The following is a 22816-nucleotide window of genomic DNA, read 5'->3' on the forward strand; positions in this document are numbered from 1 at the left end:
AGAATGTCATATGGTTGGAATCATCCAGTGTGTAGTCTTTTCAGACTGGTTTCTTTCAACTAGCAATATGCATTTAAGCTTCTTCCATGGCTTTTCATACATCACCACTCACAGTAACAAATTATTTTTTTCTTGTGATGAGAGCTTTTAAGATCTACTCTCTTAGCAACTTTCAAATACACAACAATATTGTTAGCTATAGTCACTACACTATACATGACATCCCCAGGACTTATTTATCTTATAACTTGAAGTTTGTACCTTTGGACAACCTTCAGCTATTTCACCCACCTCCCACCTCTGGCAACCAGTCTATTCTATGTATCTGTGAGTTGTTTCTTCTTTGCTTTTAAAGATTCCACATATAAGTGATCTCATACAGTATTTATGTTTCGCCCTCTGACTTAATGCACTTAGCATAATGCCCTCAAGGTCTATCTGTGTTGTCACAAATGGCAGATTTCCTTCTTTTCATGTGGCTGAATAAAATTCCATTATCTATCTATCTATCTATATCTATCTATCTATCTATATCTATATGTCACATTTTCTTTATCCATTCACCTGTTGGACACTTAGTTGTTTCCTAGTCTTGATTTGCCTATTTTATTTTATTTTTTTACACACAGTGCATGACATGCGGGCCTTAATTCCCTGACCAGGGATCAAACCCATGCCCCCTGCAGTGGAAGTGTGGAGTCTTAACCACTGGACCACCAGGGAAGTCCCCCGCTTTGCCTATTTTAGAATCAGATTATTTGTTTTGGTTTGTTTGTTTGTTTTTTGCTATGGAGTTGTTTGAATTCCTTATAGATTTTGGATATTAACCTCTTATCATACATGTGGTTTGCAAATATTTTTTCCCATTCCTAGGTTGCCTTTTCATTTTGTTGATTGTTTCTTTTGCTCTGCAGGAGCTTTTTAGTTTGATGTAGTCCCATTGGTTGCTTTTTGTTTTTGTTGCTTGTGGTTTTGTTGTCATACCCCAAAAATCATCACCAAGACCAATGTTAAGGAGCTTTCTCTTTATGTTCTCTTCTAGGAGTTTTACAGTTTCAGGTCTTACATTTAAGTCTTTAATCCATTTCAAGTTAATTTTTACAAATGATGTAAGATAGGGGTCCACTTGCTTTGTTTTGCATGTGGGTATCCAGTTTTCCCAACACCATTTACTGAAGAGACTATCTTTTCCCTGTTGAGTATTCTTGGATCCCTGTCAATTAGTTGCCTGTATGTGTGTGGATTTATTTCTCAGCTCTTCATTCTGTTGCATTGGTGTATGTGTCTGTTTTCATGCCAGTACCATACTATTTTGATTACTCTAGGCTTGTAGTATAATTTGAAATCAGGAAAAGTGTTGCCTCCAGCTTTGTTCTTCTTTCTCAGGATTGCTGTGGCTTTTGAAGTCTATTGCAGTTCCATACGAATTTTAGGATTGTTTTTCCTATTTATGTAAAAAATGTCATTGGAATTTTGATAGGGATTGCACTGGATCTGTAGATTGCTTTAGGTTGTATGGACATATACTCTCTGAGTGAGATGTGCATGTAAATGATTTGCCTAAGACTTATTAAAGCAAAACAAAAAAAGTCAAAGAAACTGCTACATTAGAAAATACTAAACATGTAGAGTATGGGCGGCTGGTGTGTGCTCGGGATGACCCAGCCCCCTCCAGGCCAGAGAGGTGGGTGGGAAGCAGCAATTACAACAGACAAGGATGACCCTCCCTGTTTACCCCTCCCTCTGGGCCCATTTTATTCCGGGCTGCATCGTTTAAACTCAAAACACACTTTTAATATAGGGCCCTTGTAGCCATCTTGTTGTGCTACTCTTCACAACCCATGAGCGGGGTCACAGGAAGCTGTAAACAGGTCTGGCTTTCCATGTTACCACTCATACAAGCCAGTGCTTTTCCACACTTGATCTACAGATCACAGACACGTGAGGATTATGCAAAAGAACAAGAACAAAGCTTTATTATAAGTTTCACATCGAAACAGGGTCCACACGAGGCCCAGCCTGGGAGGAGGTGGACACTGATGGCCTCGCCACAAAATTATTGGCTCAGGCCAACTTCCTCCTCTTAAACCCCAAGGTAATGAATCGCGACCTGGAGGAGAATGACTTGGTCGATGGCCCAGTGGTTTTTTGTCCAGCCAAGCCCTGGGCAGGTGATGAGGGGGCCCTAAGAGCAAGGCTGCACCTTGCTGTGCCCACTGCGGAGCTGAGGCTGATAGGAGTAGAGGCCGGAACCGACAAACCCCTAAAGTCAGCCTTGGCTGGGCATGGGCTGCGCCCTCCGCTGGGAGTAGGGAGGCCCTGCCTGGGTGCGCCCACGGGGATGTGACTTAAGATGGGGGCAGTGGGGCCTCCAAACCCAGGCTTCTTCTTAGGGCTGGGTCCCGTGGTCACCATGGGGTGGCTCTGGTGAGGAGGGCCCCAGGAGTTCAGGCGCACGACGCCCCCATTGCTGTGTGTGGTGCTCGGGGGCCCCCTCGTTCTTGCTATAACGCTGAGAGCCGCAAACATGCAGCTCAGATCTCGGGCAGCCGCTCTGCTCCCAAAACCCAGCTGTGTGCTGGCATGGGTGCCCACGGTGGAATTTGTGGATGATGAACCCACAGAAGATACTTGTGCGGGGCCGCCCGAAGTTGGGGGGCCTGGAGCAGAGGCAAAGGCTGAAGCTTTCCTTTTCCTATGCTGGGGAGAGCTGCCACAGGCGGTGGTTCCTCGCTGCTGCCAATCATGGCCCCCAGGGATGTGACTTAAGATGGAGGCAGTAGTGCCTCCGAACCCAGGCTTCTTCTTAGGGCTGAGTCCCGTGGTCACCATGGGGTGGCTCTGGTGAGGAGGGCCCCAGGAGTTCAGGCCCACGCTGCCCCCTTTGCTGTGTGTGGTGCTCGGGGGTCCCCTCGTTCCTGTTGTAACGCTGAGAGCTGCAAACATGCAGCTCAGATCTAGGGCAGCCGCTCTGCTCGCAAAACCCAGCTGTGTGCTGGCATGGGTGCCCACGGTGGAATTTGTAAATGATGAACACCCAGAAGATGCTTGTGCGAGGCCGTCCGAAGCTGCGGGGCCTGGAGCAGAGGCAAAGCCTGGAGCTTTCCGTTTCCTATGCTGGGGAGAGCTGCCACAGGCGGTGGTTCCTCGCTGCTGCCAATCAGGGCCCCCAGAGATGGGCTGGGTAGTGGCTCCAGGCTGCAGAGGAAATCTCAGAGTTTGGGTGCGGGACCTGAGTGCAAGCAAGCTGGTGGTGACTGTGACTGAGGATGTGCTGTCACTGGGGGGCGTCTGCCGGGCCTGGGTCGAGGAGAAGAGGCTCCCACTGGAGCCAGGGGAGGACCCCAAGAGGAGAGGATGGGAGGGTGGAGTGGTGTCTATGGGGTTGACCTCAGGGTCAGAAGCGGCCTGGGGTGGCAGGCCCGCAGATGTGCTGGGTGAGGGTCTGGAACTGACAGTACACGTAACGGGCAGGCTTGGGGAGGGGGCAGTAGGGCTGGTGACGGGAGGTAGGTTCTGTGGGGTGAAGACAGGAGAGTCCACACACATGGGTTTCCTATGCTGGGGAGAGCTGCCCAGGTCCCCGATGGCATAGGTCTCACCCCGCAGCGCACTGTTGATGCGCCGGAAGGCTGCTTGCTTCTCTGAGTCTAGGTCTTCGGCGGTGACCCGGAAACCCGGCTCAGGGGCTGGGGGCAGCCTCAGAGGCTCCCCTCGCCTGTGCGGCAGCAGAGGAATCCTGCGTTTTCGGGGCCTGGGACTGTCAGATGTGCGGGAGCCCTTCCTCCAGGGCCCTTTCTGCCCTCTTGCTGTCTCTGCATTTTTGTCAGGCTGGCTTTTCCTCCGGTAAACCACGGGAGCTGCAGAGGGCGATGGAGGGCCCTCCTCGCCCCCTGTCTTTGCAGACTTCTGGGGCAGCCCTTGCGGTATGGCGGGACCCCTCCTTCTTTCCACTGGCAGGAAACCTCGGGTGGAGCTATATGAGCTCGTGATGGCGTTTCTTTGGGGGCAGGAGCTCATACAAGAGGTCTGCTGTTTCCTGGCGGATCTGTCCTCTGCCCACTTGGCGTGGAGGTCTCTCTGCAGAGGTCCAGGCCTGGGCACGAAGAAAGAGCCCCCCAGGGGCCTAAATGCAGATCGTGCGTCCCCGGTGTCATTGGGGCCGCTTCTCTGGTCATCGTTCCTCCCTGTGACTGTGGGGACTTCCTCCTGCTTGGCCATCCCTTGCCTGCTCTCTCCCAGGGCCCTCAACACCGTCTTCTCGGTGCTGTAGTTCGGGACACAGCTGGGTGTCGTGGCCGGCACTGGCTGCCCCTGCGCCACACTGACAGTGACTGTGTCCACTGCGGACACTGAGCTGCGGGACGTCGTGGAGGTGCGAGCACCCATCACTGCCTTCTTCCGATGGCCTCGCCTGAAGATGGAGATAAGGATCCCCATAAGGAGTGCAGCGTCTGCGGGATGGTAGAATGGGGTCTCAGAGACTCTGTGGCAAAGCGCAGATGCAGAGTCACTGGACACTTGTGGGCTGGCCTGCGAGTGGATAGCCGGCCATAGAGAGCTGGGTGACCCGGGCCGGCCACGGGAAGTCGGTGGGCGCGGGGAGTGGGCTGGGGGCAGCCGAGCCCTCCTGGCAGGTGCTGGTCCCCCAGTGCCCGGGGCGGGGGTGAGGGGCAGGGCCTACCTAAGTAACTGCTCCTAGAGAACTTAGGTGAGGTCGGTCCGTGGATAGAGAGCTGGGCTCTGAGCACTCTCCTTCAGCTGCCAACTCGGCCAAAAGCGGAGTGCGCTCTCTTTGGCCTGTTGCTGGGATGCAGCTCTGGAACCTGTGAGCGAACAATGGGCGTGCGTTGGCGGGGCGCAAAAGTTTAGGGAGGGGTGGCGCATGCGCAGAGTACACGTCAGGCCCTGGGGCGCACAGGTGAGGATGCGCGCCCCTGGACCGTCTAGCGCTTCTGAATCTCCCGGGGGTCTGAGGGCTGGAGGTGTTTGCCTTGAGGGTGATGAGCTTCTTGGCAGGACAGCTGGCCCTTCTCCCCTGGCCGCGCCCCAGTGCTGTCGGGGTAACTAACTGTACTGGACGGGATACCCGCCCAGCAACGTGGAGCAAGGTTGCTGGCTGTGCAGCTCCCACAAGAGGCGGCAGCTTTGGCAGCAGAGCCTCTGCCTTCCCCTGGCGCCACTGGAGGGGAGAGCCGCTAAGAACGGAAGTGCCCACACCATCCAGATCCTGCTGGGGTGACACCTGAAGTGGTGGCCAGGGCTGGCTGAGAGGGCCATACTTACCATATGACCCAAAAACCCACTCCTAGGCAGTTAACCAAGAGAAAAACTTTTCACAAAACACATATGTGAATGTTTTAGCTATCTTGTCCACAATTCCTAAATATAGGACTATTGAGGTTATCCAATTTTCTTGAGTTTGTCATTTTTTAATTGTTCTTGGAATAACACTATGTATACGTATTGTTTCACAGTCTAGAGTTAATATTTTACCAATTAAATAAAATTCAGAAGGCTTACATCCATATAGATTCTTTTACCTTCCACTCTTTGTTATAGCTGTCATATGTGTCACCTTTATATGACTTCAACGCCACCCTCTGAGACTGTGGTATCCTTTTTTCATACATATACAGGGAACTCCCTGGCGGTCCAGTGGTTAGGACTCAGCACTTTCACTGCTGGGGCCCCGGCTTCAGTCCCTGGTAGGGGAACTAAGATCCCGTAGGCCACGCAGGCGTGGCCAAAAAAAAAAAAAAGTCATACATATATAAAATAATGTAAGAGGATAATTTTTCCAGATACTTGCCATTTTTGTTGCCCTTCCTTTGTTCCTGAAGTTGCAAGCTTACTTCTTTCTTGTGTCATTTCACTTCAGCCTGAAGAAGTTCCTTTCATGTAATATTTTTATAGCAAATTGTCTGGTGATGAATTCTCTTAGTTTTCTCTCATCTCCATCAGACTTCATTTTGGCTTTTGTTTGGCTTTCAGTCTTTAAGGATATCCTTGCTTTAAGGATATCATATCCTGGTTTGGTCTTTTCCTTTAATACTTTAAAGATGTTATTCCATTCTTTTCTGGTCTCTGTTTTCTGATGAGAAACCACAGTCCTTCAAGTTGACATTCTGTGATGTATAACAGGTCGGTTTCCTTGACTGCTTTCAAGATTATTCTTCACCTTGGCTTTTTTATCAGATTGTGTGTCAGGGTGAGGCTTTCTGAGCTTAGGTCTGTGTCTCGAAATCAGTGACGTTTTCAACTATTCTTTTCCTCATATATTTTCTTCTGCACCTTTCCTTCAGACCCTCCAACGGCACAAAAGGTAGAACTTGCAATATTGTTTCACATGTCTCTGAGACTTAATTTTTGTTCAGTCATGTATCCTCTTTGTTTTTCAGATTGTGCCATTTCTATTGATCCATAAGTTTTCTGAATCTTTCCTCTGTTTTCTCTGTTCTGTTATTCAGCCCATCCAGTGAATGTTTGCTTTTGGATATTGCATGTTAAGTTCTAAACTTTCCATTTGCTTCTTTTTCATAGTTTGTACTTCTCAGTGAAGAACTCCTTTCCATTAATTTCAAGAGGATTTACCTTTAACTCATTGAGCATGGTTGTAATGGATGCTTTGTCTGCTAATTCCTCCATGTGGGTTATTTCAGGGCTGGGTCTGTTGATCGCATTTTTCTCTTGAGAATTTGTCACATTTTCCTACTTCTTTGTATGCTCCGTTGTGTGATTTTGGGTGGTATCCTGGAAAGTTTGCTTATTATGTTTCGAGACTCTGGTTCCTATTAAAATCCTCAGGAGATTGATACTTTTTCTTTTTCTGTGGTTTTTATTAAGCAATTCATGAACCTATGGTCAAACAGGTATTGTGCCTTGTCTTCTGAGTTGTTCCAGTCTTGGTGCAGTTTTCACGACACTGCTGTGCTGTTTGTGTCCACATGGTGCACGTACCACTCAGGGGTTAATCTCGGAATTGAGTGGCAGTTTATACTGTAGTTCACTTCTGCAAGCCTCTATTCTGCCTCGTTGGCTCTGTCTGTGCATGAGGCTCAGGGGGATCCCAGGCCTTATGTGGGCTCATACACAGACCTAAATAGTCTCCTCCTATAGCTCTCTCCTCTTTGGAATTCTACCCACATTCTCAGGCTTCAGGGGCCCCTCCTACATGTTCCTTAAAGTGTTTAAGCCGCCATGCTGTCATGCAGTTCCCTATGACCAGGTAGACCTTTCAGGTGAAATAGCAAGAGAAAAGAAAGGAAAATAACGGGCATGCCCCCACACTCTTCAGACAATAGGAGCCTCTTAACCTGTTCCTTTGTCCAGAGACACAGGCCATTTCTCAGTGAAGGCCTCTGCCATCACTGAGGTTGCAGGGGAGATGTGGTAGCTAGGGAGAAAAAGACCAATGGGGGTGACCCCCTCACTCAACATCCAAGCCCCCCACTTTCTCACTTGTCTGGCTAGAAATAAAAGGTTGATCCCATGGTTTTAACTTTCAGCTGATGCTGGACTTTGCATGCCTTGCGTAAGCTGGGAGACAGAGGCAGGAAAAAAACCCACCATAATCACCCTGTTACGGGCTGTTATTCAAACTTTGGACTTCCAGGCCCCATCTGCCTGTTAGCGTTCACTTCTTAGAGTTTCAAGTGCATGCTGTTTGTCCTCTATCTTGCTCCATGCGGCTCTCAAGCCCTCGTAATATGACCACAGTTCTCGTGCCACATGTAAACATTCGAACACTTTGCAGATACTGAATTAAAAATCTATTATTTACATTGACTCCACCATTTTTATTTTCCTGGTGTGTTCATTAGAAAATTCAAAATTACATATGTGCCTGGCATTATGTATTTTTTGGTGAGCAGTGATCCAGAGGATGGAAATGTATGCCTCCTTCGACTCCTTCAACTTAACCCCACTCTGGGGCAATGTCCCAGCCAGGCAGAAAGTGCAGGTGGAGCTGGAGACCTTGAAGAGTTTGGCTATACTTCCAGCTCAGCCCAAAGCCCAAGGATGATTCTGGACTTTTATTCTGACTCGTGCATTTCAGATCTTTCTGGGTTTGGACCTGGTATATATGTCCCTCCCAGCCCGCCCTGCCTGCCCCTTCAGTTGTCACCCCAGCAGGATCTGGTTGGCTTGGGCACTTCTGGGTTTTTTTTCTTTTTTTTGCACTTCTGTTCTTAGCGGCTCTCTCCTCCAATGTTACCAGGTGGGAGGGCAGGTGGACGCACAGGCGCTGATGCCAAAACTGCCACCTCGGACGGTGGCTGCTGAACCAGGTACCCTGCTTTCCAGCTTTCCTGCTCTGGTGGCCGGGGACCCATCCTGTACAGTTAGAGCCGGCCGGGGGAGAAGGGGCAGCTGCCCGGCCAAGAAGCTCATCACCCTCAAGGCAAACACCTCCAGCCCTCAGGCGCCCGGGGAGATTCAGAAGCGCTAGATGGTCCAGGGGCGCGCATCCTCACCTGTGCGCCCCAGGGCCTGACGTGTACTCTGCGCATGCGCCACCCCTCCCTAAACTTTTGCGCCCCGCCAACGCACGCCCATTGTTCGCTCACAGGTTCCAGAGCTGCATCCCAGCAACAGGCCAAAGAGAGCGCACTCCGCTTTTGGCCGAGTTGGCAGCTGAAGGAGAGTGCTCGGAGCCCAGCTCTCTATCCACGGACCAACCTCACCCAAGTTCTCTAGGGGCAGTTACTTAGGTAGGCCCTGCCCCTCACCCCCGCCCCGGGCACTGGGGGACCAGCACCTGCCAGGAGGGTTCGGCTGCCCCCAGCCCGCTCCCCGCGCCCACCGACTTCCCGTGGCCGGCCCGGGTCACCCAGCTGTCTATGGCCGGCTATCCACTCGCAGACCAGCCCACAATTGTCCAGTGACTCTGCATCTGCGCTTTGCCACAGAGTCTCTGAGACCCCATTCTACCATCCCGCAGACCCTGATCTCCTTTCTGGGGGTCCTTATTTCCATCTTCAGGCGAGGCCATCGGAAGAAGGCAGTGATGGGTGCTCGCACCTCCACGACGTCCCGCAGCTCAGTGTCCGCAGTGGACACAGTCACTGTCAGTGTGGCGCAGGGGCAGCCAGTGCCGGCCACGACACCCAGCTGTGTCCCGAACTACAGCACCGAGAAGACAGTGTTGAGGGCCCTGGGAGAGAGCGGGCAAGGGATGGCCAAGCAGGAGGAAGTCCCCACAGTCACAGGGAGGAACGATGACCAGAGAAGCGGCCCCAATGACACCGGGGACGCACGATCTGCATTTAGGCCCCTGGGGGGCTCTTTCTTCGTGCCCAGGCCTGGACCTCTGCAGAGAGACCTCCACGCCAAGTGGGCAGAGGACAGATCCGCCAGGAAACAGCAGACCTCTTGTATGAGCTCCTGCCCCCAAAGAAACGCCATCACGAGCTCATATAGCTCCACCCGAGGTTTCCTGCCAGTGGAAAGAAGGAGGGGTCCCGCCATACCGCAAGGGCTGCCCCAGAAGTCTGCAAAGACAGGGGGCGAGGAGGGCCCTCCATCGCCCTCTGCAGCTCCCGTGGTTTACCGGAGGAAAAGCCAGCCTGACAAAAATGCAGAGGCAGCAAGAGGGCAGAAAGGGCCCTGGAGGAAGGGCTCCCGCACATCTGACAGTCCCAGGCCCCGAAAACGCAGGATTCCTCTGCTGCCGCACAGGCGAGGGGAGCCTCTGAGGCTGACCCCAGCCCCTGAGCCGGGTTTCCGGGTCACCGCCGAAGACCTAGACTCAGAGAAGCAAGCAGCCTTCCGGCGCATCAGCAGTGCGCTGCGGGGTGAGACCTATGCCATCGGGGGCCTGGGCGCCACGCAGCTTTCCTGTCCTTTCCGCCTGCCTGCCGCAGAGGCTGCTTCTCTGCCAGCTGTCCCTGCAGACCCCAGCAGGGATCCACAGCTGGAGAGATGCGGTAGGAAGCAGGACTCCCCAGCCCCAGTGGACATCCGGGCGTCTGCTAGAGGGGCCTCCTCTGTGCATCCTTTGTCTGAGAGACAGCACAGCTCACCGGGCCGCCTCTTCTCCCTGCCGCAGCCTCTTCCAGGCACCTCTTCACACTCACGGCCCTCAGCCCCTCTTACATTGCTGACCCTCACTTCCTCCGCAGTATCAGGCAAGGCTGGCCTGTCTGCTAGGCCCCCAGACCCCTCCGCCCCTACTACCTCCCCCGTGCCAGGCATGGCCGGTGCGATCAGAAGCCTGGCTCCTGACTGGCCCGCTCCTGCCGCTGCTGCGGCTTCCCTTCCCTGCTTCAAGTTGAAGTTCATCTCGGGGCCTCCTATGAATGGGGCAGGACGAGGCCCTTTACAGCCCAAGGCATCAGTCACAGCTGCCATGGATGCCAGACCTGCCTTCCCTGCAGCTCCCAGCACCTGCGAAATGGAGTCACGCACACCCATGTGTGTGGACTCTCCTGTCTTCACCCCACAGAACCTCCCTCCCGTCACCAGCCCTACTGCCCTCCCCCAAGCCTGACCCTTACGTGTACTATCAGTTCCAGACCCTCACCCGGCACATCTGCGGGCCTGCCACCCCAGGCCGCTTCTGACCCTGAGGTCAACCCCATGGACGCCACTCCACCCTCCCATCCTCTCCTCTTGGGGTCCTAGCCTGGCTCCAGTGCGAGCCTCTTCTCCTCGACCCAGGCCCGGCAGACGCCCCCCAGTGACAGCACATCCTCAGTCACAGTCACCACCAGCTTGCCTGCACTCAGGTTCTGCACCTAAACTCTGAGACTTCCTCTTCAGCCTGGAGCCACTACCCAGCCCATCTCTGGGGGCCCTGATTGGCAGCAGCGAGGAACCACCGCCTGTAGCAGCTCTCCCCAGCATAGGAAACGGAAAGCTCCAGATTTTGCCTCTGCTCCAGGCCCCCCAGCTTCGGGTGGCCCCGCACAAGCATCTTCCGGGGGTTCATCATCCACAAATTCCACTGTGGGCACCCATGCCAGCACACAGCTGGGTTTTGGGAGCAGAGCGGCTGCCCTAGATCTGAGCTGCATGTTTGTAGCTCTCAGCGTTACAGCAAGAACGAGGGGACTCGCGAGCACCACACACAGCAGTGGGGGCAGCGTGGGCCTGAACTCCTGGGGCCCTCCTCACCAGAGCCACCCCATGGTGACCACGGGACCCAGCACTAAGAAACAGCCTGCGTTTGGAGGCACTACTGCCCCCACCTTAAGTCACATCCCTGGGGGCCCTGATTGGCAGCAGCGAGGAACCACCGCCTGTGGCAGCTCTCCCCAGCATAGGAAACGGAAAGCTCCAGCCTTTGCCTCTGCTCCAGGCCCCCCAGCTTCGGGCGGCCCCGCACAAGCATCTTCTGGGGGTTCATCATCCACAAATTCCACCCTGGGCATCCATGCCAGCACACAGCTGGGTTTTGGGAGCACAGCTGCTGTCCTAGATCTGACCTGCATGTTTGCAACCCTCAGCATTAGAGAAGGAACGAGGGGACGCCCGAGCACCACACACAGCAGTGGGGGCAGTGGGAGCCTGAACTCCTGGGGCCCTCCTCACCAGAGCCACCCCATGGTGACCACGGGACCCAGCACTAAGAAAAAGCCTGGGTTTGGAGGCACTACTGCCCCCATCTTAAGTCACATCCCTGGGGGCCCTGATTGGCAGCAGCGAGGAACCACCGCCTGTGGCAGCTCTCCCTAGCATAGGAAACGGAAAGCTCTAGCCTTTGCCTTTGCTCCAGGCGCCCCAGCTTCGGGCGGCCCCGCACAAGCATTTTCTGGGGGTTCATCATCCAAAAATTCCACCCTGGGCACCCATGCCAGCACACAGCTGGGTCTTGGGAGCAGAGCGGCTGCCCTAGATCTGAGCTGCATGTTTGCAGCTCTCAGCGTTACAGCAAGAACGAGGGGACCCGCGAGCACCACACACAGCAGTGGGGGTAGCGTGGGCCTGAACTCCTGTGGCCCTCCTCACCAGAGCCACCCCATGGTGACCACGGGAACGAGCACCAAGAAGAAGCCTGGGTTTAGAGGCACTACTGCCCCCATCTTAAGTCACATCCCTGGGGGCCCTGATTGGCAGCAGCGAGGAACCACCGCCTGTGGCAGCTCTCCCCAGCATAGAAAACGGAAAGCTGCAGACTTTGCCTCTGCTCCAGGCCCCCCAGCTTCGGGCGGCTCCGCACAAGCATCTTCTGGGGGTTCATCATCCACAAATTCCACCCTGGGCACCCATGCCAGCACACAGCTGGGTTTTGGGAGCACAGCTGCTGTCCTAGATCTGACCTGCATGTTTGTAGCTCTCAGCGTTACAGCAAGAACGAGGGGGCCCGTGAGCAACACACACAGCAATGGAGGGAGCGTGAGCATGAACTCCTGGGGCCCTCCTCACCAGAGCCACCCCATGGTGACCACGGGACCCAGCACTAAGAAAAAGCCTGGGTTTGGAGGCAGTACTGTCCCCATCTTAAGTCACATCCCTGGGGGCCCTGATTGGCAGCAGCGAGGAACCACCGCCTGTGGCAGCTCTCCCCAGCATAGGAAACGGAAGGCTCCAGACTTTGCCTCTGCTCCAGGCCCCCCAGCTTCGGGCGGCCCCGCACAAGCATCTTCTGGGGGTTCATCATCCACAAATTCCACCCTGGCCACCCATGCCAGCACACAGCTGGGTTTTGGGAGCAGAGCAGCTGCCCTAGATCTGAGCTGCATGTTTGCAGCTCTCAGCGTTACAGCAAGAAAGAGGGGGACCCCGAGCACCACACACAGCAATGGGGGCAGCATGGGCCTGAACTCCTGGGGCCCTCCTCACCAGAGCCACCCCATGGTGACCACGGGACCCAACACTAAAAGAAGCCTGGGTTTGGAGGCACTACTGCCCCCATCTTAAGTCACATCCCTGGGGGCCCTGATTGGCAGCAGCGAGGAACCACCGCCTGTGGCAGCTCTCCCCAGCATAGGAAACGGAAAGCTCCAGAATTTGCCTCTGCTCCAGGCCCCCCAGCTTCGGGCGGCCCCGCACAAGCATCTTCTGGGGGTTCATCATCCACAAATTCCACCCTGGGCACCCATGCCAGCACACAGCTGGGTTTTGGGAGCACAGCTGCTGTCCTAGATCTGACCTGCATGTTTGCAACCCTCAGCATTACAGAAGGAACGAGGGGACGCCCGAGCACCACACACAGCAATGGGGGCAGCGTGGTCCTGAACTCCTGGGGCTCTCCTCACCAGAGCCACCCCATGGTGACCACGGGACCCAGCACTAAGAAGAAGCCTGGGTTTGGAGGCACTACTGCCCCCATCTTAAGTCCCATCCCTGGGGGCCCTGATTGGCAGCAGCGAGGAACCACCGCCTGTGGCAGCTCTCCCCAGCATAGGAAACGGAAAGCTCCAGCCTTTGCCTCTGCTCCAGGCCCCCCAGCTTCGGGCGGCCCCGCACAAGCATCTTCTGGGGGTTCATCATCCCCAAATTCCACCGTAGGCACCCATGCCAGCACACAGCTGGGTTTTGGAAGCAGAGCGGCTGCCCTAGATCTCAGCTGCATGTTTGTAGCTCTCAGAGTTACAGAAAGAACGAGGGGGCCCCTGAGCAACACACACAGCAATGGAGGCAGCGTTGGCCTGAACTCCTGCGGCCCTCCTCACCAGAGCCAACCCATGGTGACCACGGGAACGAGCACCAAGAAGAAGCCTGGGTTTAGAGGGACTACTGCCCCCATCTTAAGTCACCTTCCTGGGGGGCCTGACTGGTAGCAGCGAGGAACCACCGCCTGTGGCAGCTCTCCCCAGCATAGGAAACGGAAAGCTCCAGACTTTGCCTCTGCTCCAGGCCCCCCAGCTTCCGGGGGCTCCGCACAAGCATCTTCTGGGGATTCATCATCCACAAATTCCACTGTGGGCACCCATGCCAGCACACAGCTGGGTTTTGGGAGCAGAGCAGCTGCCCTAGATCTGAGCTGCATGTTTGCAGCTCTCAGCGTTACAGCAAGAACGAGGGGGCCCCCGAGCACCACACACAGCAGTGGGGACAGTGGGAGCCTGAACTCCTGGGGCCCTCCTCACCAGAGCCACCCCATGGTGACCACGGGACCCAGCACTAAGAAAAAGCCTGGGTTTGGAGGCACTACTGCCCCCATCTTAAGTCACATCCCTGGGGGCCCTGATTGGCAGCAGCGAGGAACCACCGCCTGTGGCAGCTCTCCCCAGCATAGGAAACGGAAAGCTCCAGCCTTTGCCTCTGCTCCAGGGCCCCCAGCTTCGGGCGGCCCCGCACAACCATCTTCTGGGGATTCATCATCCACAAATTCCACCGTGGGCACCCATGCTGGCACACAGCTCCGTTTTGGGAGCACAGTTGCTGTCCTAAATCTGAGCCGCATGTTTGCAGCCCTCAGCATTAGAGAAGGAACGAGGGGACCCCTGAGCACCATACACAGCCATGGGGGCAGCGTGGGCCTGAAATCCTGGGGCCCTCCTCACCAGAGCCACCCCATGGTGACCACGGGACCCAGCACTAACAAAAAGCCTCGGTTTGGAGGCACTACTGCCCCCATCTTAAGTCACATCCGTGGGGGCCCTGACTGGCAGCAGCGAGGAACCACCGCCTGTGGCAGCTCTACCCAGCATAGGAAACGGAAAGCTCCAGCCTTTGCCTCTACTCCAGGCCCCCCAGCTACGGGCGGCCCCACACAAGCATCTTCTGGGGGTTCATCATCCACAAATTCCACCCTGGGCACCCATGCCAGCACACAGCTGGGTTTTGGGAGCAGAGCGGCTGCCCTAGATCTGACCTGCATGTTTGCAGCTCTCAGCGTTACAGCAAGAACGAGGGGACCCGCGAGCACCACACACAGCAGTGGGGGCAGCGTGGGCCTGAACTCCTGGGGCCCTCCTCACCAGAGCCACCCCATGGTGACCACGGGACCCAGCACTAACAAAAAGCCTCGGTTTGGAGGCACTACTGCCCCCATCTTAAGTCACATCCCTGGGGGCCCTGATTGGCAGCAGCAAGGAACCACCGCCTGTGGCAGCTCTCCCCAGCATAGGAAACGGAAATCTCCAGACTTTGCCTCTGCTCCAAGCCCCCCAGCATCGGTCGGCCCCGCACAAGCATCTTCTGGGGGATCATCATCCACAAATTCCACCCTGGGCACCCATGCCAGCACACAGCTGGGTTTTGGGAGCACAGCTGCTGTCCTAGATCTGACCTGCATATTTGCAACCCTCAGCCTTACAGAAGGAACGAGGGGACCCCTGAGCACCACACACAGCAGTGGGGGCAGCGTGGGCCTGAACTCCTGGGGCCCTCCTCACCAGAGCCACCCCATGGTGACCACGGGACCCAGCACTAAGAAGAAGCCTGGGTTTGGAGGCACTACTGCCCCCATCTTAAGTCCCATCCCTGGGGGCCCTGATTGGCAGCAGCGAGGAACCACCGCCTGTGGCAGCTCTCCCCAGCATAGGATACGGAAAGCTCCAGCCTTTGCCTCTGCTCTAGGCCCCCCAGCTTCGGGCGGCCCCGCACAAGCATCTTCTGGGGGTTCATCATCCACAAATTCCACCGTAGGCACCCATGCCAGCACACAGCTGGATTTTGGGAGCACAGCTGCTGTCCTAAATCTGAGCTGCATGTTTGCAGCCCTCAGCATTACAGAAGGAACGAGGGGACCACTGAGCACCATACACAGCCATGGGGGGGCAGCGTGGGGCTGAAATCCTGGGGCCCTCCTCACCAGAGCCACCCCATGGTGACCACGGGACCCAGCACTAAGAAGAAGCCTGGGTTTGGAGGCACTACTGCCCCCATCTTAAGTCACATCCCTGGGGGCCCTGATTGGCAGCAGCGAGGAACCACCGCCTGTGGCAGCTCTCCCCAGCATAGGAAACAGAAAGCTCCAGACTTTGCCTCTGCTCCAGGCCCCCCAGCTTCGGGCGGCCCCACACAAGCATCTTCTGGGGGTTCATCATCCAGAAATTCCACTGTGGGCACCCATGCCAGCACACAGCTGGATTTTGGGAGCAGAGCGGCTGCCCTTGATATGAGCTGCATGTTTGCAGCTCTCAGCGTTACAGCAAGAACGAGGGGGCCCCCGAGCACCACACACAGCAGTGGGGACAGTCGGAACCTGAACTCCTGGGGTCCTCCTCACCAGAGCCACCCCATGGTGACCACGGGACCCAGCACTAAGAAAAAGCCTGGGTTTGGAGGCACTACTGCCCCCATCTTAAGTCACATCCCTGGGGGCCCTGATTGGCAGCAGTGAGGAACCACCGCCTGTGGCAGCTCTCCGAGCATAGGAAACGGAAAGCTCCAGCCTTTGCCTCTGCTACAGGCCCCCCAGCTTCGGGCGGCCCCGCACAAGCATCTTTTGGGGGTTCATCATCCACAAATTCCACCGTGGACACCCATGCCAGCACACAGCTCGGTTTTGGGAGCACAGCTTCTCTCCTAGATCTGAGCTGCATGTTTGCAGCCCTGAGCATTACAGAAGGAACGAGGGGAACCCCGAGCACCACACACAGCAATGGGGGCAGCGTGGGCCTGAACTCCTGGGGCCCTCCTCACCAGAACCACCCCATGGTGACCACGGGACCCAGCCCTAAGAAGAAGCCTGGGTTTGGAGGCCCCACTGCCCCCATCTTAAGTCACATCCCCGTGGGCACACCCAGGCAGGGCCCCCCTACTTCCAGCAGAGGGCGCAGCCCATGCCCAGCCAAGGCTGACTTTAGGGGTGTGTCGGTTCCCGCCTCTACTCCTATCAGCCTCAGCTCCGCAGTGGGCACAGCAAGGTGCAGCCTTGCTCTTAGGGCCCCCTCATCACCTGCCCAGCACTTGGCTGGACAAAAAACCACTGCGCCATCGACCAAGTCATTCTCCTCCAGGTCGCGATTCATTACCTTGGGGTTTAAGAGGAGGAAGTTGGCCTGAGCCAATAATTTTGTGGCGAGGCCATCAGTGTCCACCTCCTCCCAGGCTGGGCCTCGTGTGGACCCTGTTTCGATGTGAAACTTATAATAAAGCTTTGTTCTTGTTCTTTTGCATAATCCTCACGTGTCTGTGATCTGTAGATCAAGTGTGGAAAAGCACTGGCTTGTATGAGTGGTAACATGGAAAGCCAGACCTGTTTACAGTTTCCTGTGACCCTGCTCATGGGTTGTGAAGAGTAGCACAACAAGATGGCTACAAGGGCCCTATATTAAAAGTGTGTTTTGAGTTTAAACGATGTAGCCCGGAATAAAATGGGCCCAGAGGGAGGGGTAAACAGGGAGGGTCATCCTTGTCTGTTGTAATTGCTGCTTCCCACCCACCTCTCTGGCCTGGAGGGGGCTGGGTCATCCCGAGCACACACCAGCCGCCCATACTCTACATGTTTAGTATTTTCTAATGTAGCAGTTTCTTTGACTTTTTTTGTTTTGCTTTAATAAGTCTTAGGCAAATCATTTACATGCACATCTCACTCAGAGAGTATATGTCCATACAACCTAAAGCAATCTACAGATCCAGTGCAATCCCTATCAAAATTCCAATGACATTTTTTACATAAATAGGAAAAACAATCCTAAAATTCGTATGGAACTGCAATAGACTTCAAAAGCCACAGCAATCCTGAGAAAGAAGAACAAAGCTGGAGGCAACACTTTTCCTGATTTCAAATTATACTACAAAGCTAGAGTAATCAAAATAGTATGGTACTGGCATGAAAACAGACACATACACCAATGCAACAGAATCAAGAGCTGAGAAATAAATCCACACACATACAGGCAAATAATTGACAGGGATCCAAGAATACTCAACAGGGAAAAGATAGTCTCTTCAGTAAATGGTGTTGGGAAAACTGGATACCCACATGCAAAACAAAGCAAGTGGACCCCTATCTTACATCATTTGTAAAAATTAACTTGAAATGGATTAAAGACTTAAATGTAAGACCTGAAACTGTAAAACTCCTAGAAGAGAACATAAAGAGAAAGCTCCTTAACATTGGTCTTGGTGATGATTTTTGGGGTATGACAACAAAACCACAAGCAACAAAAACAAAAAGCAACCAATGGGACTACATCAAACTAAAAAGCTCCTGCAGAGCAAAAGAAACAATCAACAAAATGAAAAGGCAACCTAGGAATGGGAAAAAATATTTGCAAACCACATGTATGATAAGAGGTTAATATCCAAAATCTATAAGGAATTCAAACAACTCCATAGCAAAAAACAAACAAACAAACCAAAACAAATAATCTGATTCTAAAATAGGCAAAGCGGGGGACTTCCCTGGTGGTCCAGTGGTTAAGACTCCACACTTCCACTGCAGGGGGCATGGGTTTGATCCCTGGTCAGGGAATTAAGGCCCGCATGTCATGCAGTGTGTGTAAAAAAATAAAATAAATAAGGCAAAGCAAGACTAGGAAACAACTAAGTGTCCAACAGGTGAATGGATAAAGAAAATGTGACATATAGATATATATAGATAGATAGATAGATAGACTATTTGAACGCCATGTGTACCTGGGAAGGTTAGTTACTTAGCCCTTCTCTTTCTCAGCTCCCTGGCCAGTGATATGGAAATAATAGTAGGATCTGCTTATTCGTATTATGTTCTGAGGCTAAAAATTAGTAAATATAAAGCCTGAAGAAAAATGATGGGTACTTCATAAGTGCTACCTACATAAATGTTCAAGTATTAAATGCCTGGAAGAATAAGTAGGTTGTCTCCAGAAAGGGCACCTAGGAGGCTACAAACAGGAGGATAGAGCCTACTTTTTCACATTGATGACATGAGTAAGAAGTTTTAGAGCTCATGGAAAGAATATTATTTCTTGTGATGCACTGTGGGGTGGGCAGAGTAGGGGCTGCGACCCATATTTTATGGTTCAGGGCACTGAAATTTAGACAGATTGAGTAACTTGCCCAGAATCACAACACTGATGAGTGATGGGTCTGAGGCAGGGGAGGGATAGAGATTCCTGGACACATGGACATGAGATCATGCCCTGGATACACAAACCAAGAGCTCTCCTCACTCCCTTTCCCACATCCTCCTGCCCCAAGGATGCTGCAGGGAGACAGCTGGTACTCGGAGGAGGTGCCTGGCCCAAGAGAATGGCTCAAATCTGGACCCACTTCCTGGCTCTACGTTTCAATCCCTGACCCCAAATACAATGTCTTTCCCCCAAACGCAGACCCCCTGATGGACCGGGGTATCCAAATATGTGTGCATCTCCCCTCCCTTCCCCCTCAGCACTTGATTCTAGCAGCTGATTTGCAGTGAGACTTCCTGGTGGTCAGGTGACCACCCTGAATGACCAGTAGTCTACTTGACTCCCTAACTGACTCAAAACCCAGGACATTCCAAACCAACTGCCCACATGACAGTTGCACAGGGAATTAGCATCATCTTCAACTGATCAAACCCGGATGATGAGCAGTTAATATTCATTAGCTGGGAACAGGGTCTACTGGGCTGGTGTTTTGGTGGCTTAACAGATGAAGGTTACAGGCCCCCAGGGTCTCACTGACTAGAAACTGACCAATCGTCTGAGCAGCTTGGACTAAGGCCTGGCTAAGAGTGGGCAGTGGCTGCACGGGCTCTGAGTGGGCACCTTCCCTGCCCAATCCTCCCTCCGCCAGATCCAGGCTCTGCTGTACAAACTACAGCCATTGCTCCTGAATCTACTTGCTGGTATTATTTCCACAGTACCTTTAATGGAGTGGTTAGTGGGGGTGCTATTTGGGTCCCTACCCTGTTGTTTGGCCAGATGCTGATTCTGATGTGCCTGAACCACCGCTGCGGATGGCCAGCAGATTATCTTGATCACAGATGATATTCTTGTGCATCCTGTGTTTGATTCCTTTATAATCTTCCTTTTCTTCTTGGTACCCGAGTCATGATCCTGGAAAACACAACAAAAACTGAGAGAACTATTGATATGTTGCTGGGAGAAGACCATGCAGAGGTGTCAATTCATTCCCAGGTCACACGTCTGTTCTCTTTGTTCACCAGCCTCCTAGGGGAGTCTAGGGGAGTCAAGTGAATCGAAGTTGGGCTGAGAAGAGGGTGTTGCAATGTGGTGTGCACTTAAAATAGCCAGCAGGCTGACTGCACGGGACATGACTTTATTTAGTGAGATAATATAGAAAGGGAGCACAGCACAGTGACCGACAGAGTGGGGGCTGGTGCCTGATGGTCTGGATTCAAATCATACCAGAAGCCACATGAACCTGGGAAGGTTATGCAGACCCTCTGTCCTCAGTTCCTTGTTCTGTGATAGTGGAAATGTTAATAGGGTCCACTTATTAGTATTACATGATGAAGCTTAATACAGCAAATCAGGTAGACCCTGATGAAAAATGATGGTTACTTCCTAAGCGCTACCTAAGTGTTCAAATATTAAATGTCTGGAAGAATAAGCAAGAAATGTGGTAGTGCTGCCTCCAGAGAGGGGACCTGGATGCCACAGGGCAGGGGAGTGGGGAAGGTTATGGGTGTGATGCTTTAGAGCTTGTGAAGAATATCTGTCATCATCTCCTGTGATCCCCACATCAGCCCCGTGGGGAACTCATGGCAGGTGCTGTGAACCATATTTTATGGTACATGGCACTAAAATGTTGAGATTTTAAGTGACGTTCCCGGAGTCGCAAAGCTGATGACAGATGGATGTGGGACAGGAATGTAGTTGGTTCCCTGGGACAGAAATCCCTGAACCCCTGAATCCTCTAGATGGTGCCCTGGACTCCTGAGCCCAGGGCTCCCCTCCCTCCATCCCCCCAATCCTCCTGCCTGCCCCATGGTTGCTCCAAGGACAGGAGTGGTCTGAGCCAACAGGAGGGCCCATGCCTGACCCGCTGCCTCCCTTACATGTTGATCCCTGACCCTACAGCTCTTAAATATCCCTGAAAGAAGGTCCCTTGAAGGATCAGGGGGTCCCATCTACGTCCCTCCTCCCTCAGCGTCTTCACACACTGGGTGAGCCTCCTGGTGGTCTGACCAGTGGTCGGCTTGTCTCCACGTGGCTCAGAGCCCTGGTCTCTCCAAGCCAGTTGCCCACATGGCACGTCTCTAACAAATTAGCTTGGTCTTCAACAACCAGCCCTGGATGCACAGTTAGTGCTGATTAATTAGGACAGTGGCCTGCTGGGCTGTGCTTGGTGGTTTAATGGGTGAAGCTGGCGTGCCCCACTGTCGCCTGACTATTGATATGAGCAACTGTCTGAGTAGCCTGGGCTACGGCCTGGCTGGGGAGGGGCCGTGGCTGCACTGGCTCTGAGGGCGCACCTTCCCTGCTCATCCTTCCTCATCAAAATCCAGCCCCTACAAACTCCTCATCCATCCCTAGACCTTGCAGTGGCACAGGAGAGAGGCCCATGCCCTTCTAGAGGGACCCCTCCATAGCCACAGCCTAGAGACCCCATCCCAGGACTGTCTCTGAGGATGACCCAGGCCCTCCTAATCTCTGTCACCAGATGTTCATTCCACTAACCCGACGGCATTGTCCCTTCTCTCCACGTTCCCAGGCAGCGCCCAAACACCCAGTGATCCTGTCCACATCAACCACTGGAAATACCGCCATGAAATCCCAGTTTCCTTCCTTTCTGAAACCTCTAGATTTAGACTGTTAATATTTGCTTTTGGATTTTGACATCGACATTCAGAAGTGTTTAGCCTGTAATTTCTCCTGTCCTGTAATATCTGCTGCTGGTACGACATCAGTATTCTCCTGGTCCGATGAAAGCAGTGTGGGTGTGTTCCCTCTGCATCTGTTCTCTGGAAGAGTGTGTAGGAGACGGGCATCCTTTCTGTCTTAAATGTTTGGTAGAAACAGAGGAAGCCACCGGGCCCTGAAGTTTGTTTGGTGGGGAAATTTTTTGGCATCTCTTTCTAATTGAAGTTTACTTGGTGTATTGTACAGGGCACAGATCTTAAGCATAGAGCTTTATGGTTTCTTGTAAATATAAACGCATCTGTTACCAACACCCAGTTCAATATACAGGACGTCCCCAGCACCCTGGCTGCCCCCTGTAGAAGGGGAGAAGAATAAGTGCTAACTTATTCGGTTATAAGAATGAAATCAGTTACTCCATGTATATTCCAAGTGCAGTGATTTACACACAAATAACTCAAAATGAGTGTGGCAGCACAATGAGAAAGTAGTGGAGGGTGCTGGAGGGCTGGGAGAATCCAGTCCCTTTGGGATTTCTGCTGTGGAGGTCGGGCCAGAGTAAGGAAGCTGAGAGGAGCTTCTCTGAAGCATCTGGGCTTTTACAGAGGGAAAAACTACTGCTCCCCAGAGTGCAGCGCCCATTGTAATTCACTGAGCCCTCCCTTCGCAGAGGGTGCTTTTCTATACTTGTGTGTTATTTTACATAGAAGTGTTTAAAAAAAAAACCGAGGAGGAGATCAATTTTGCTTGATGTAACAGCCTTTCACTGTTAAAAGTAAGACATGTATCTAAAATTTATGCTAAATCTGTACAGCTCCGACAGGAAGTAACCGGCACCCACTAGCTGACTCAGGAGCGGAGGCGGAGCAGAGAGGCGGCCCTCCTTCCTTGGCCTCGTGTCTCATTTAAGCTGCCAGACGCTGCACAAACTCCATCCCCTCTGAGTCTCAGGCTGAGGCCTCCAGGTCACAGTCTTCACAGGTGTCAGACCAGAACCTGCCACACAAAGGCAGGGACTGGAGTCAGTGGGGAGGTGGGCTCCCTGGGGTCTGTGTGTGGGACCCAGGGGGCTACTCAGACCCTGCAAGTGACTTTGGGTCCTGACATCCCCAGGGCTCACATCCCCAGGGCACTGGGGCCTGTTCGCTGCTCTTTGCCAAGTGTGTTCTGGTAGCAGAGAGACC

General features: G+C 53.3%; 1 protein-coding gene across 1 annotated transcript; it reads left to right on the forward strand.

Annotated features, from left to right (window-relative positions):
- The first annotated feature begins 6860 nt into the window (after positions 1-6860).
- LOC149748896 (putative POM121-like protein 1) lies at positions 6861-10498 on the forward strand. Its single transcript, XM_089912619.1, has 3 exons — positions 6861-6872; positions 8693-9851; positions 9885-10498. Exons 1-3 carry the CDS (start codon positions 6861-6863, stop codon positions 10490-10492), a joined length of 1779 nt encoding a protein of 592 aa, XP_089768745.1. The 3' UTR covers positions 10493-10498.
- Positions 10499-22816: the final 12318 nt, after the last annotated feature.

Source organism: Delphinapterus leucas, chromosome 6 (genome assembly GCF_059928025.1).
Source record: "Delphinapterus leucas isolate spDelLeu-1000000601 "Yukka" chromosome 6, BTC_Dleu_Yukka2, whole genome shotgun sequence".
Classification (NCBI taxonomy): domain Eukaryota; kingdom Metazoa; phylum Chordata; class Mammalia; order Artiodactyla; family Monodontidae; genus Delphinapterus; species Delphinapterus leucas.

Excerpts from the sequence above, each read along its gene's own strand:
- LOC149748896 (XM_089912619.1), top strand. Across the intron at positions 9,852-9,884 it reads GCAGCTTTCCTGTCCTTTCC|CTGTCCCTGCAGACCCCAGC; the intron begins GCCTGCCTGCCG and ends CTTCTCTGCCAG.